The sequence below is a fragment of the Daphnia pulex genome, chromosome 12 (assembly GCF_021134715.1).
Source record: "Daphnia pulex isolate KAP4 chromosome 12, ASM2113471v1".
Lineage (NCBI taxonomy): Eukaryota > Metazoa > Arthropoda > Branchiopoda > Diplostraca > Daphniidae > Daphnia > Daphnia pulex.
Genome location: NC_060028.1, coordinates 96,580 through 112,411, shown reverse-complemented (window position 1 = coordinate 112,411; position 15,832 = coordinate 96,580). Strand labels below are relative to the sequence as shown.

Sequence of the window (15,832 nt, the reverse complement as noted above, 5' to 3'; positions counted from 1 at the left end):
TTAAAACAGCGCTGAGACTGTTACACCGCTTCGAAAGTCGCACGCAAATTATATGGTCCAGGTGGGTGACTATAGATCTGCCCGTAACAATGATGAGCATTACGTTGGTGGATGTAATTAAGACTAATGGCGTAGTTTGGTTTCCGAACGTGTCCATCATTACCATGTTTTTATATGCATCTTCAACCTGAGGAGAGAAACAAATTTCGTAGTCATTCCACCCCATTTAAAATAAACTATAGGATGATTTGACGTATTGCTCACATAAACGGAGTGGAACCTTAGAATGGTGTTCAAAATGTGATAATTCAACAATGGAAATAATTCCACTGTTGAATTATATTTCTGGCTATTCTGTAACAAAACAATTGCAGACGCCCCAGTTTGGAAGTCGCATTTGCGTCACACAGGTTTTTCGCTAACAAAAAAAGAAAAAAAAAAGGGCTACCAACTGACTGGCGATTTAGTTCAAAACGAAAACATGAGCGCTTCTCCAGTTTTCTGCAGCTTCAGTGGCAGCTGACACAGAAGCAACGGAAACGAGAATAACTTTTCATGCAGAGTTATTTGACAAGAAAAGAGTTTTCATTTTCAACCTAAATTTGGACTAAAACATATTAACTATAAGCTCCTTCTATGTCGCACCCAAACAATAACTACTAGATCGTGGGTCTGTAAACGTGTTTCAATCAAATTAATTTCAGTTCGTTCAAAATTTAGGAGAGAAAAAGGCTTTTCATTCGGTGCTATACGGCTGCGAAAGAAAGAAAATAGAAAAAAACGCACAGGTTGTTGGTGAGCCTGGACGACTTGTTATCACAGCGGAGCATCGCGAATGTATAATATACCTTTTCGGGTTTGCAAGACAAGTAACACTTTCTCTTAAATACGAGGTGTACGGACAAAACGTGAAAATTAACGGGTACGACGAATCTGGGACAACTGCCCTTCATTTCGCCGTCACTGCCGACCACTTGATCAAAATAGGAGCAACACCAAATTTCTTCAACACAGATGGCCATTCTCCACTTCATTTGACAGAAGAAATTTCAAACACGGAGATGACCGATTTACTTTTGGAAGTTTAAAGGAAAAATCAAGGTGACGACGGGGTTGACAGTTTTTAGATGATCGCGTTGGAATGACTGCTCTCCATCGTGCCGCCACGAAGTCGTCACTTCAAAATAACAAACAAGTCGACGTGAAATCCTTGGATTATTCTGAGCAGAATGCAGTCTACCAAGCCAACTGTAACCAGCACGGAATGACCACGGACATTGTAAGTCGATTGAACGCTCCATCACTCCGTAGAGAAAAGTCTAAATTTAGAGGTTGACTTATCCCTTGTATTCTTGTGATCCTGTGTTGGTATACCATCGACTCTGTTTACCAATTTATGATTTTAGGTTTTCTCTCTTTTCTTTTTGCCCATATTTTCAAGATGAATTATTTTTAAGTCATCCGCTAGATAACAAGAAAATTGCATTTCAATCGACATAGCGGATTAGAGGTTGGTGACTGCAAGTAAAATAACTTTCAAAAAGAAAATAATTTTCTACTTCCGATTTACCCTCAACGTTATCGAACTTGAACTTCTCCGGCGAGTTCCTTTTTAACACAAAAAAAAAACCCATGCCATTCCGGTATAAAAGTTAAATTTTCGAATTTGTACCAGAATGCCAACCAATTTAAAAATAAAATAAAAGTACTTAAATCCCACCCAAACGAATTAAAAACAGTTGCACAATTCGTTTACATTCACAATGCGCTTTGCAACCGAGCAAACAATACAATATTTGGGATGCCGATAACAACTTTGCTTGTCTCTCATTCCATTTGTTGGAATAAAACAAGGAGATATTTGACTTGCAAGTTCTTATTGAACGGGAATTAAAAAGTGAAAGAAAACCGATTCAAAAGCTGGAGTATCGATAACTTGACAATTTAAATCCTCATCTTTGAAATCAGTCGAATATAAGACTACCTCATCTTGGAATTGTAAAAAGAATGGGACGATCGCGAAGTTAACTACAACAGAGAATAGCAATAGGCTATACTCACCTTCCATCCATTCCACACGTCGGCAAAGGGTTGGGATGATTGGCCATCAATCATCGTCTTCATCCAGGTCTCAGCACATCATCACATCACCGATGAATTAACCTATTAGTCAACGATTTAAATAAGAAAAAGCCATTACATTCAAAGGTCGAGAAATGAAACCCCAACAGAGAATGACATTTTGACTTTGTTCCCCCCTTGTGCAGCTCGTGTCATCTTGCATCCAGACGTCAGCATTAGGCCAACAACTAGGAAAATTGGCCCAACAATTTCTCCTTCCAGATACCAACAAGACGACGAATCTCCGACAAAATCTGTTGGTCAACAAAATTTTAAAAAGGCATAAAAGGCACATCCGCGTATCGTTTTAGACTATACTACTTAAATAAGGAGGGTGAGCAGATTACCAATACAGTGAAATGAACCATATCCATAATTGCCTGTACTTGGTTACTTACTGTCAGTGTTGTTTGCTCACTACTCGTCAGGAAGGGAATTTTGGTTTTCATCTTGCACTAGTGTTTTACTGTTCCAAATAGCCTGCAAAGAATACGAGAGAAGCAGAAATAAAAAAATAAATTTATTAATTTGAGTTTAAACTGAATGAATAAAAATAAGATAGATTAAACCCCTTGATATTGATGGATTTGGTGCACTGTATTGCAAACAACTCCAACTGAAACACAATGTTTTCGTTCAAACAGAAACTTATCATCATCATCAGGGTTCATCCACCTAAATAAGCGAAAACATTACTTTAATCACCCACTAACATTCGAAGCAACTCCAATGTGTCTTTTCAGAGAGGTTCTCTACCTTTTTAATTTACTGTACACAGTGTAAGACTCAAAGTTAACCCACTTTTTTTTTAAGTTTATCCAATCAAAATTAAAGAATCAATCAATATAGGTTTTGTTAATCTTATTGATTGATGGGGATAAAGCTTTGCAGCCATTCAGTTAACCCAAAACTCATATGGTACAACAAAAAAACAGACAGACCTTATCAAAGTCTAAACATTAAAAAGAAACATAATAACCAAATTATGAGGGTTATGCGAACAGAGATAACACACCACCACCCAAAAGATGAAAAGAATGACAGCAGCCATTTTGAATAAATTAAAATAAATCTGGGGGAGTGGGCAAGGCTGCCATGTTTCATAAATATGTAGCCTACAAGGCGGGAAAATGGTAATCGCAAATTTGCAATTCCGGCAATTCGAAAATTCGTAAATAGAAAAATAGGCATCTCTTTTTTAGTTTTTTACCGTCCAGGGCACTTACATTTGTATCGCAATAAAGTTCGATTGTACCTTATTTTTAAAAAGCTGGGAAAATGAGGTGAAATGAATATGCTTTCACCAATTCACCGAGGTGAGACGCGTAAATCACCTCAACTAATTTAACTCTTCGACCGACGATTTCTATGAAACTCGGCCAATTTGGACACGAAATAAGTTTAACAATATCGACAAAACACAGCGAAAAAAAAAAAACAACGGACACCCTTGGCAACAACAACTGCCTGGAATAGAGAGTCGGCACGCAATGATCGACAATAGGAGGAGACGCTCCGATAATTTGAAAGTCCCATGCTGAGTCGGACGGGTTATTTTTCTCGCTAACAAAGTGAAGCCACCAACTGTCGTGCAATGTATTTTTTTTTTTAATCAGCTTTTCTCTGCGGTTGTTCTGTTTTTATCTTTTTTTCTAGTTTGCTCGCGCAGCCAGCTGCAGTGGCAGTTGCACAGGTACGACAAACACAGGAAAATAAAGGCGCATGCAAATTTCTTTTGGAATAATATAGAATCCCCAATTATGTCCTACCTATAGAATGGTGGAACTAGGAAAAAAAGGACGCAATTGTGTCGATGTTTGCCCAATGATGAACGAATTATCCAATTGAAGCCGAATTATATTTTGCCAATTATTGATTCGTTGATACACAATCACACGAAAACATTTTTCAAAAGGCCACGCGGAACTTAGCCGAATCGGCCGTGGACCAAGTCAACTTGGTTGTTTTTGAATTATACCACCACGAATTTCGCCTGCCATCTGCCAGGCCTCGAAGCGACCGGAATATCATTATTATTTCTCCCATCCGCAGTGAAATGAACTCCCATCGTAGTACCCGTCGTAGTCACAGTGGGAGAAGTGGGAACGGTGTGACCGGTCATTTTGTTCCTTAGAATGGCTCCGGTGTTTTGGTCATAAACCTTGAAAAAGATACCAAATGTCACTTATGAAAATCAAATAGACCCCAACCAAATCTGAACTAGAATTAAATCAACTTGCATAAATAAAGTCCCAATTTAGTTCCACGACGAACGTGGTGAATGTCAGTTGGATTCTCTTGCCCGGTGGTGCAGTGATCGTATAAAGGCAGTTGGTGTCCAATTTAGCAGTGTAGTCATTGGGGTAGTTAAGAGACTGGATTGTCCCGCTGGTTGTCGACAGTATCGTACAAGTCCCGCAAGCTGTGCCCAATCAAAAATGAGAAAAGTAGAATCAAATATTGCTGGGAAAACATAATAAACGAAAATGATAATACGTGATTGAGTTCCTGAGACCGAGATTACAGCAGAGCAGGTCACAGGTGCGACGGTAGTCGTTGTTGGTCGCGTGGTTGTAGTTGGCTGTGTCGACGTAGTTGATGGCCTTGTTGTTGTGGTGGTTGGCTGTGGAGTGGTAGTGGTTGAGGCTACTGTTGTTTTGGGTGTAGTTGAAGTCGTTGTAGATGGCGTAGTGGATGTTGTTGTTGTGGTCGACGTAGTTGATGGTCTAGTTGTTGAGGTGGTTGGCTGTGCGGTGGTAGTAGTTGAAATCGTTGTTGTTTGGGGTGTTGTTGAAGTCGTTGTAGATGGTGTAGTGGATGTTGTAGTGGATGTTGTAGTGGATGGTGTAGTGGATGGTGTAGTGGATGGTGTAGTGGATGGTGTAGTGGATGGTGTAGTGGATGGTGTAGTGGATGGTGTAGTGGATGGTGTAGTGGATGGTGTAGTGGATGGTGTAGTCGATGTTGTTGGCGCAGATGTTGTGGTCGACGTAGTTGATGGCATTGTTGTTGAGGTGGTTGGCTGTGCGGTGGTAGTTGTCGACGAGGTAGTCGCTGGTGTCGTGACTGCTGTTGTACTTGCCGTTGAAGTTGCAGCGCCTGTCGTCACTGGAACAGGGCAGGTTGTTGACGCCCAAATGCAATCGAACCAATCCCCGTTGTTGAATTTCGAATACACAAGGACGTTCCTTCCATTCGACAAATAAATTCCGTTTTCTACGGGCGGATTCTCGTCAAAATCAGACACACCGACGACCTGTCGTTCAAATTCAAAAAAATTAATTGGGTGGAACTGTAGAGATAGGATAATTGAATTATACCCGCAAATAACTTCCAGGACTTGACAAGTTAATGGATGAACACGAAAACTCAATTTGTTCATCCAAAGGCAATTCAATGAAGAAATAGCATTCTCTCGGTTCTCCCGTTGTTAGACCGTCCAAAAATGGTTGGAGGGTCCCACTGGACGATGTTGTTCCTCCATGGCGACAGACTAGACAAATTAAAAATCGATTTAAGAATTAGTGTGACATAGTTTTAGTAATTGCTGGGGCTCACGTTTGAAATCCGTCGTCGATGGTTCCGGAACAGCTGACCATGTGCAATTAAACCAATCTTTACTGACGTCAATTTGAGAATTCAAATGAATCAAATCGACGCCGGAAGTGTATACTCGGTTGGCCAGAGGCGTAAGGGCCATGTTTAAATCGGAAATTCCGCTGAACTTTGGCAATCAAAGAAGAAATGTAGTAAATGAAAACTTGTACCCTACTGGAGAAATAAACTCACATGCAAATAACTGCCTGGGCTAGTGAAATTGATGACCGGGCAAGAAATCTCAGTCAATTGATTAGGAGGCACTTCGATGATAAACGAACAAGAATTCGGTTGAACATTTGTGCCGTTAGCCATTAACGGTTGAATGTGTCCGCTGGCAGATTTCGTGATTGTCTCCCGACAGACTATGAGAATAAAAAGGGAAAATAATAAAACTTGTGCCAGAATTAATTACAAATATGAAAAATTTACGTTTGTTATCAGTTGTCAGTGGTGGGATCATCACCGTCGTCCATTGGCATTTGAAATAGTCTTGATTGCTGAATTGAGAAAACAGGTAAATGATTTCGCTGGTCGAAGTGTAGACCCGATTCATTGCAGGTGGATCGGCTATCACAGTTTCGGAAATCGTTTGGACCTTTTTAATTTCAGCAAGAAAAATTTGATCAGTAAAACGAAAATGCTTTGGTTTAATTAGACAAAGAATTACCTGTAAAAAGTTTTCTGGGCTGGTGAGTGTAACGTTGGTGCACATCAACTGAATTCGGTGGTCGGAAGGAACGGTAATGACAAACATGCACATTCTCGGATCTGTGCTGGTATCGTCCGCTGATAGCTGAATGGTCCCGTTGGGAGTGGCGGACGTTCCATCGCGACAAACTATAAATGCAATTAAAATTGGCAAATCAGATCAATTTTAAACTCAAATTTAATTTCCCTTAAGGAACGAAATAATTACGTTGATATTCAGTTGTTTGTGGTTCGGGAATCATTTTCCATTTGCAGTCGAACCAGTCGGTTTTGTCGACCCTGGAAAACAGGAACATGTTGTTGCTCCTTGAAGTGTAAATTCGATTGACGACGGGCGGATTGACGTTGATTTCGGCACCTCCGTAAATAACTAATTCGGCACCCGAACTATTTAGTCTGACGACCGAGCAGGTCATCTGGATGAGTTTATTGGCGGGTGCGTCTATGAAGAAGCTGCACTGCCTCTGCCCGTTGATGGAGTTGGAAATGGTGGGACGGACAGTTCCGTTGGCCGCCATTGAAAATCGGTCCAAACACGCTATCGTGCAAATTGACGTTCAAATGAAGTTGTACATTAAAAGTGGCCGTTTCAAAATCACAAATTGTCTAATCAACTGAATTCAATTTACCTTTGGCGCTGGATGGAATCGATCGAATGGCCATTTCCGCTTTCAAAATGGCGGCAAAGTTGCGGCTTGTCGAAGGATTATTCGACGTGCTGGACGATCGTTGCTTGGTAAGTTGGGCCTCCTGTTCGAAACAATGAAATTGGTCGGAATACATTTAAGTTAAAGAGCTTGGAAGTTTAAAGTAAAAATGAAATGTGAGACAACTTACCGCGGCGACAGCCAACGAGACGAGTAGAAGGAAGAAAATTGAAAACGATTTCATTTTTGACAGTTTGGAGAGTAGAATTTGAACGCCAAAAGGGCCGCCTTTTATACCCATCATGACTTTCTATATCGATAATTAAGGTAGTGCCAAGTTTCGTATCGATTCAGGAGAAACAGCACTACTCATTTGAATATCGTCACCCGTTTGAGCTACGAGTCTCGCTCCTATTGGTGGAAACTTAAAATTTTAAGCTGCTGCTACTAAGGTGCTACTAAGGACCCGTTTCTAGTAGCGTTTTGGAGAAATCGGAGAAAAGCACTTAAAGGGAACTAAGAAGTACGCGGGGTTATTCGTATACATAAATACCAAGGGCTTAGTACCCCCACATACTTAAGGTGTTTTATTGTCTACACTACACTGTCCGTGTCCAAGTGCGCTGTTTGTGTTTTCAAAACTTCGATGGAAACGACGATTGCGCACATTCTCGGGTCTGGGGTCTGGGCAACAACAACAACTGCTGCCTAGGATAGACAGTCGGCACACGCAATTGTCAAAATTTTCCTGGTTCCAACATGAAAAAAGCAAACGCTTCGGTTATTTGGAAGTCGCATTAGTCGTCCAGGTTTCTCGTCAACAACAGAAACTAGCTAGCAACTGCCGAGCAGTTTATTTCAAAGCGAAAATATGAGCTCCAGTTTTCTGTTTTTTGTTTTGCAACTGCAGTTGCACAGACACAACGATGAAGGGAAATGAAAATACGCTCAGTGGATGCGTATTTTATGAGAATGTTTCGCGTTTGGAAATTTCTTTTTGAATAATGGCATCGCATCCAAAAAAGCTTCAAATATCTAACTCATTATCAGATCTATAAATCTAAAATCCCCCCACTAAAAAACAAAAAAAAAAATTAATTAAAAAAAAAAACAAGAAATCCCATAAGTTGAAAGTTGAACATCTAAAGCGATTTCTTGAGTGGGGAGTGGTTACTGTTAGGATATAATCAAATAGTTTAAAAAGGGGATCCATGTCTATATTGCGGACATTTACAGAGACCCTTGCTAATGCCTTTCCCCATGCTTTTTCTGTGAGACTGAGACCTCGGTCAACATAGTCAAATAATCTGAAAGGACTTGGCAATTGCAGACTCCTGACTTACGAGTGACATTCAAAATAAGAGATTAATTTTCTTCGCCCAAACATAACAATGGAATGGATAACAGACTTGGATGTTTTTACTGAATTTAATATCCATCACCATTTAATCCGTCCATCACGACTTTCTATATCGATAATTAAGGTAGTGCCAAGTTTAGTATCGATTCCAGAGAAAAAGGACAACCCATTTGAATATCGTCACCCGTTTGAGCTATACGGGTCGTGACACGTAGTCTCGCGGGACGTTGTATCGCTCCCATTGGTCAAAAGGTCGGCAATTTTCACTGTCCAAGTGCACAGTTACCACAGTATGTGCGTTGTGCGAGTCTGGGCAAAAACAACTGCTGCCTGGGGATTGATAACAGTCGGCACGCCATTGTCAAAATTTTCCTGGTTCCAACATGAAAAAAGCAAACGCTTCGGCAATTTAGAGCTCGAATTAGTCGTACAGGTTTCTTGCTAACAAACAAACCGACGGGCGATTATTTCAAAACGAAAACACAAACGTTTCACCGTTTTTTCTGGTTTTTTGGCAGCTGCACAGACACAGAAGTGAAGGGAATACCCTCTGTGGGGACTGGAATAAAACGCGCTCAGAAATTTCTTTTTTAAATAATGGCATCGCATCCAAAAAAGCTTCAAATATTTAACTCAATATCAAATCTATGAACCATCCCACCCCACTTCCCTATACAAAAAATTGATGTGTTGAAAGTTGAAAATCTAAAGCGTTTTCTGAGTGGTAGGTCGTAGTTGGTAATCGAAATTGTTTAAAATGGCGATCAATTTCTCTTGCAAAACCGTTGATAGAAGGAATAGTACCCGCAATTATTTCTTTTTCAGTGAAAACCTTTTTCAAATTAGCCTCGAAATTAGTCAAATATCTGAAATGACTGCTGGAATGGTATGGACTAACTGGACTTAAGGACCTTAATGATGGAACAAGACAAGTTTTCAATTGCTGCAGGTGCCGCCCACACGACGTCCATGTAAAATGTATGAACCAAATTTCCTTTTTCAACATTTTCTGAGCGAATCTACTGATCCCTTCATCAAAGAGAAATTTAGAACGTGTCAATTGATGCCAATTCTGAAATAAATCGGCCACCACGAATCCAAGATAATTGAAGTTGAAATTTATCGTCAAATGGGTAAGCCTATTAAAAATGGACCTTTCCACATTTTCTTTATATTCAACACTGCATGTGAGTGAAAATGACGGTGAATTCTGGTGGTCATTAGAAAAGACCGTGAAGCACGCAGTCGTACTGCAACTCTCCCGCGACAAATATTCAGTCAAGAAAAATTTTAAAGAAACTGAAATTCTTGCCGAAGAATTGGAAGGTAAAGGTTGTATGAGAGAACTGTTAACATTGTTGTGGATTCCCATGATTTTAAATTTCAATTACGAAATCCCGTTAGTCATGAAAAAAATCCCGAAAATTGGTTACGAATACGAGAACGATTCTACTCTGTCTGAAGAGAGAAACCCCGACTTGTTAGACATTATCTTTCAATTGTTTCCAACTGGCATCCGCTTGTAATTGCAACTTATTTGGGAGACACTGAATTAATCGACAAATTAAAGCAGGACGGACAGTACAACATCAACGGCGTCTACAACAATTGATATTAACGAATGCAACAAATCTGGCTTTACCGAGGGCTTTACTGCTCTTCACATTGCCGCCATTGCGTCCAACGTCAGAACCGTACGTCACCTTGTTGGCAAAGGGTGCCGACATCAACCGCCGTGATAAGGAAGGTATCACTCCACTTTTAGTGGCCGCAAAATATGCAAAGGACATGGAGATGATCAACGTGTTTTTCAATAATAAAAAGGTTGATCGCTATATTGCGACCAAGTGGGGCAAAATGTAATGGCCTACGCAGAGAAAAACATTTACGGATTTAGAACAAAAATTATTAATCGCGTCAAAGAAAATCGACTACGAAATACTCGAACAATACAATTTAGTGAAACTAACCAAGTCTGAAATGCAGCATATCTCTATCTGGAAAAGCCTTACTAGGAAATTACACGATTACTTTGATATTTCCAGTCCTTGGCTTCAGCCCCTTTCAGCCTTAATCGCTCCAGTAATGAAAAACAATCAAATGAAATTATTCTATACGTCCCGTTTGCTGACTATAAACGAATAGAAATCAAAAATAGAAGTCATCCGCTACATAATAAACAAGCGGATTGTGTAACTTACGATTGCGGTCCCCTCTCCTTCGATTTGTTGTTGGAAGCCAAGCCATTGTCTACATTAGTACAAAGCTAAATCATAGAAAATACATATGGACATGTTTGACTCGCGAGTTCTTATTTAATGGTAATTTCAAGTGAAACGAAATCGATTAAAAAGCTGAAGCATCGAAATCATCTTTCATTCGACAACTTGACAATTTAAATTCTCAAATCGGTCGAATAAAAAGACTACCTAATCTTGATAGTATCGGAAAATCGGACTCGCAAAACAAACCCCAACAAAAACAATCGCAATCCTTATTAATGTGTTTTGAATTTGTTCCTACCTTGTGCAGCTCGTGTCCATCCATCTACCGTCCATACGTTGGCCAACAGCTGGAAGAATCGGGCCAAGATTTTCTCCATCCAGATCTCAAAAAGAACGTCGCATCACCGATGAAACCTGTTGATTAACGAAAATAAATGCCATTACACACCTGGGATATTACATTACTTTAGAACAGAGTATATGGGTTACCGATACAATAAAAAATATTTGGAATCACATAAGTATCACATAGTTTTCAAAGTATTACTGAGAGAAATTCATCAGTTATTTCTTTTGAAACGCACACAATTAATACGGTTCTGGGGCTCAAGGCAAAAGCTAAAAATAATAACAAAAACAAATCAACAGTTACCTTATTTTAGTTACGGCAACGGTTGCAGCGTTTGAGACTTTGGGAAACTTTCTTGCAAGTGGCGCAGCATTTGTTGTCATTCATGGACCCACCTAGAGTCGATCTGTTTGAAGCATCAGTAGATTCAACATCCAAATGCGGGTTGTCGCTGTAAAGTGGTTAGACGAATGTAGCTATCCACGGACTGTCTTCTCCCAGTGTAAGGTTATTTTTCATGCCATTTTTGCTGGGTGTGATATTGGAACTGTTGAGCCGCAAGACGAATCTGAAAAGCTGCGAATGTTCAGTCGTTTGGATTGGAATGTTGAATGCTTCCGCGTCGCCAGGGAAAACTCGCTTCAAACTCTCTGCTGTCTTTTTCTGGCTCCAATTGCCGCCTGCAGCAAGTTTTTCTGCCAATCGGAAATCAAAAGTCGAAAGCAAAAGGAATGGTCTGCCCGTCGGAGTTGTTGAAACAGCCAAACAGGACGATGGACTAGAAACAACCAGTCGGGTGCTGGTGCATTCATCCGTTTGATGGCGACATAACGAGGACGAGAGGAATCCAAAAACAGAAATTGCATAACGCAACGAACAACATTCAAAGGGTATTTTCCCATTAGTGAAGTATTCTTCAGATGATTAATGTTGAATTGGCTTCTAATGTGGTATTCCAAGGACGGTTGGAGTGATTCTTCTTCTTTCCAAGATTTCAGTTGATCTGGATCCAAGACGTTGTGCAAATCGTCAGCACGTCTGTACTCACACGGCCATGGTTCCCATAATGCTTTCTTTAGCACTAAATCAACATGGGGGCAGCTGCGATCAAGGGTAATGCGGATGTCATCGGCAAGGATCGGATACGGAAATGACAGCGACAACGGCTTGAAATTTTCAAACTGGATCAGTTCCACAGTAATTTCGTGGCAGGATTCACAAGGCGCCTGATGATTCGTTGTTACCTTTAAATCTAAAAAGAATAAAAATAATAATAATTAACCGATGAAATGGCAAGAAAACGTTGCACAAACCCACCTGCGGCATTTTCGGATGAACTGATATTTACTTTCAGATGGAACTGATCTTCGGACTCGACGCAACTGTCGACTTTCATGTGAAATTCTTCAGGAGCGGGATCTTCCAGTTGGATTTTCGAAGGAATAAACGGATAAGGTATACTCCAGTCCTCGACTTGAACGGATTCAAACGACTCAAAGACGACATATTCTGATCCATCCCGTATTTCCACGAGGATAGCACGATGAGTTTTCTCGAGCCCGTGATTAGAAATTAGGAGAAAGGAAATTGAAACGCCTTGGAATCCGGTTGAACACTTTTCCAGTTTCACTTGAAAGTTGTCGATGAAATGGACATCTGGTCCAGAAAAGTCGGAGTTCCCTTGCTTTGCTTTCGGCAGGAGTATCAATCGAATGTATGGAGCTCCTAATTGAGAAGCCATCTTGTCACAGGACGCAGTAGGAATGTTTGCGGATAACTTGAGAATCTTTTGGCCATCTTTCCAAGCATCAAGTGTTCGTCTAGCTAGTTGAAAATTGGGATGCATCTCCGCCGGCCTGACATCCTTCTTCAGCCAATGGTCTCCTTCAAGCCGTTGAATCATCGAGTTCACTACGTAGCTGAACGTTTGCGGGGTATACAGCAACATGCCACATCGGTATTCAGGAGGGACACCTGTGATTCCATAAGGAAACTTTGCATCAAAGCAAACGTTCGCTAGCTGATTCAGGAACTCGCTCAGTGCAGGAGAGGTTGACATGACAACGTTACGAAAAGGAGGTGCTCTTTTCCAGCAAAGGTTAACAGGGGGCGGCGTTCGACGCCGCAGGTTAGCAAATTCAGGCAATCCTAGTTCGATGTGGCTTTTGAGACGCAATCCATATAGAGTTGGGATCATGCTCAACGGGCAACAAAGGGTTTTCTCGACGTACATCTTGACAGATTTAAAATCAAACCATTTTAAAGTTTCGGTGAACAACATTGCTGATGGGTGATGGGACAACTTCCCGCTGCAAGCCAGGATCAAATTCGCTAACCCAACATGATCTGCCATGTTGGAGCAGTCAATGACGTCGAACTTGTTGACAATTTCAGAATAGCAGAATTCTATGGCATCCTCCAAATAGAAGAACAATTCAAAGGTTTTCCCGTCGATGAGGCGTTTTCGATAGCAAGACAAAAGGTTCTTGAGTATTTTCTGGCAGGAACGTATCATCATCTTGCTCTTGATTGAAATGTCCAGTTCTTCTTTCAGGAGCGGCATGTATCCGTCAAATGGGCACAGGGAATAATAGAGTGTCCAGCGGAGTGTTGCGTGTTCAAGAATGGTTGGATTGAGACACACGACCTCGATATCGTTTTCAAGTCGACAGCTACCGTTTTCAAAATAGCGCTTAGCTTCTTCACGGATATCTTGAATCGCCGAATCGTCCAACTTTTCAAGCCCAATACTTCTTTCAAAGTTACAAGCTAGTTCAGCAATGGCCATCGAAAAGGAATCTTCGTCTTGGATTCCGTTTAAGGACTTCTCAATTGTTTCTTCAAAATAGCGCTGAGCTTCTTCACGGATATTCTGCATTGCCGAATCGTTCAAACCTTCAGGCCCAATTCTTGTTTTCAATCTAGATGCCAACGCATCAATGAACGTAGAAAAGAAACCGCAGTTTTTCGTGTTTTCCATTTCTTTTTGATGCCAAAGCAGCCAGTATTTACAAATAGATATCTTCCTGAAAATTAAATGAAGATAATTTAGTACATCAATCTAGTTAGATATTTGAATACAAATTTTACCTTTCAGTGCCTACTTTTTTCATTAAAACTCTAGCTTCAGATTCAGTTTGTGACAAAACAGAAAGCCAAGAACTCCACACTTGTTTCAACATTTCAGAATGTTTAGTTTTGGGGACTGAGACATTTTCAGGGAACGAATCATTCAGCAGGTCCTTCAACACTCCTTGAAATCTCTTACGGGTGACTTCTGGCCATTCAAGATTATACCAAACATCCCAAAGGAAAGCAAAGTCTTCACCGTCTTCAGGATTGAAATCAGGGGCTGATATTATTTTCAAAATAGTGATGTTGCGAGCTACCACTGATGGATTATAATCATTTAGATGGATTTGAATGCCATCAAAACTTTCATTTCTTGCCACCTGAAGAGCGTTTCTCAGGTCACCACTACCCAGAAAAAGAACCTAAATGCAAATGGTCCAATTGAGAAATGATTTATCAGTTTATCTAAAAAGATATCTCTGCTGAGGGTTACCTTCAAGGATGAACGGCATGGGTTAAAACCACCTACTCCACAATTGAAGTCTTGCAACACATTTCGACTTCGGGTATTGCCAAAAGGGTAATTTATAGGATTAGCTTCGATTACGGCACGTTGTACAGAAGTCAACATTGCAGGATTTGCAGCAATAATTTTGTTTTCTTACAATTTACTATCATAAAATGCAACTAATAAGTAATAACGACCACAAACATGTAGTTCAACAATAATCGTTGTTCCTTTGTTCGTGATTGATTCGTTTTCTTTCTACCAACCTCGTTTTCTACTTACGTCACCACGCGTACACTAGAGGGCAGAGGATGCGCTTGACGACGACACAACGAGACAATACACCATCTAGCGGTCAGCATACTTACTCCAAACGGGGGATTACGAATTTGAATTATTCTAGATTTTTTTGTTTTGAAAGGCTTTTTGAATTTTTGTATTTAATCTGCGACGGACTAATAATACCAAAGATGCCGCAATCGCCAAATTTTTGACAGGAGATTTTGGAGAGTAGAATTTGAACGGTAAAAGGGCCTCCTTTTATACCCATCACGATTTTCTATAGCGATAATTAAACAAGCGCCAAGTTTTCTAACGATTTAAGGGAAACGCGAGAACTAATTTGAATATCGTCATATCGTCAGCAGTTTGTGCTACACGTCGTGTCGTCGTGACACGTAATAAAAAAAAAGTCTCGCTCCCATTGACCAAAAGGTTTCCTATACTCTCAAGGTGAGATGAGTTTTCTAATTTATTTGATGTTTATTCTCAGTCTATGATGAATTTTTTTGCATACATTTTACATGCGGATATCTGTACGCGCATTGCGCAATTGCAAAAGTTTCGTAGTCCTTCATATGTCAGTTGACGAGGGTTTCAAAACAATATGGTAAATTGGAAGGATTGGAAGCGGATATAATCATTCAAGAATCAGAAACCCACTCGCCAAGTATAAAACTGAAAATAACAAAGACAAAATAATAAAGAACAAATCCTTATTGCGAAGTTGCTGCGCTACACTTAATCGAGACCCAACAGTCCAAAAATCCCTTACAAAATCGCTGTAGTTTTACTGGCTGAGGCTTCTCACTCAAGAAAATGTTATTGCGTATTAGTAGGACTCATTGCTGCACTGTAGACAGCCTATTGCCGTTCCCAAGTTCTGTTCAAGGACTTTACGGTAAAAAGACTTGTATTATCGGCTTGGCCCTTAGGGTTTGTTACGACATATATGGAAAAAGA

The 15,832-nt window shown here is 40.3% G+C and overlaps 2 protein-coding genes across 2 annotated transcripts; both read right to left on the bottom strand.

The window, feature by feature from the left end:
- Positions 1–4,337: 4,337 nt before the first annotated feature.
- LOC124208883 (uncharacterized threonine-rich GPI-anchored glycoprotein PJ4664.02-like) lies at positions 4,338–7,865 on the bottom strand. The gene is made up of 10 exons (XM_046606751.1): positions 7,267–7,865; positions 7,059–7,179; positions 6,638–6,967; positions 6,389–6,558; positions 6,151–6,316; positions 5,911–6,083; positions 5,680–5,845; positions 5,442–5,614; positions 4,618–5,377; positions 4,338–4,543 (listed from the first exon to the last, which is right to left on the bottom strand). The coding sequence occupies exons 1-10, from the start codon at positions 7,378–7,380 to the stop codon at positions 4,353–4,355; spliced, it is 2,364 nt and encodes a 787-aa protein (XP_046462707.1). The 5' UTR covers positions 7,381–7,865; the 3' UTR covers positions 4,338–4,352.
- A 3,607-nt stretch (positions 7,866–11,472) lies between these two features.
- On the bottom strand, positions 11,473–14,885 carry LOC124208989. Its single transcript, XM_046606860.1, has 5 exons — positions 14,576–14,885; positions 14,101–14,504; positions 12,328–14,036; positions 11,783–12,262; positions 11,473–11,705 (listed from the first exon to the last, which is right to left on the bottom strand). Exons 1-5 carry the CDS (start codon positions 14,711–14,713, stop codon positions 11,473–11,475), a joined length of 2,964 nt encoding a protein of 987 aa, XP_046462816.1. The 5' UTR covers positions 14,714–14,885.
- Between the last annotated feature and the right edge of the window lie 947 nt (positions 14,886–15,832).

Coding starts and splice junctions, on each gene's coding strand:
- LOC124208883 (XM_046606751.1), bottom strand. CDS start 7,380: ATGATGGGTATAAAAGGCGGCCCTTTTGGCGTTCAAATTCTACTCTCC. Junction 7,180..7,266: donor TCTCGTTGGCTGTCGCCGCG/GTAAGTTGTCTC, acceptor TGTTTCGAACAG/GAGGCCCAACTTACCAAGCA. Junction 5,615..5,679: donor ATCGACGACGGATTTCAAAC/GTGAGCCCCAGC, acceptor TAATTTGTCTAG/TCTGTCGCCATGGAGGAACA.
- LOC124208989 (XM_046606860.1), bottom strand. CDS start 14,713: ATGTTGACTTCTGTACAACGTGCCGTAATCGAAGCTAATCCTATAAAT. Junction 14,505..14,575: donor CATGCCGTTCATCCTTGAAG/GTAACCCTCAGC, acceptor ATTTGCATTTAG/GTTCTTTTTCTGGGTAGTGG. Junction 12,263..12,327: donor TTCATCCGAAAATGCCGCAG/GTGGGTTTGTGC, acceptor TATTCTTTTTAG/ATTTAAAGGTAACAACGAAT.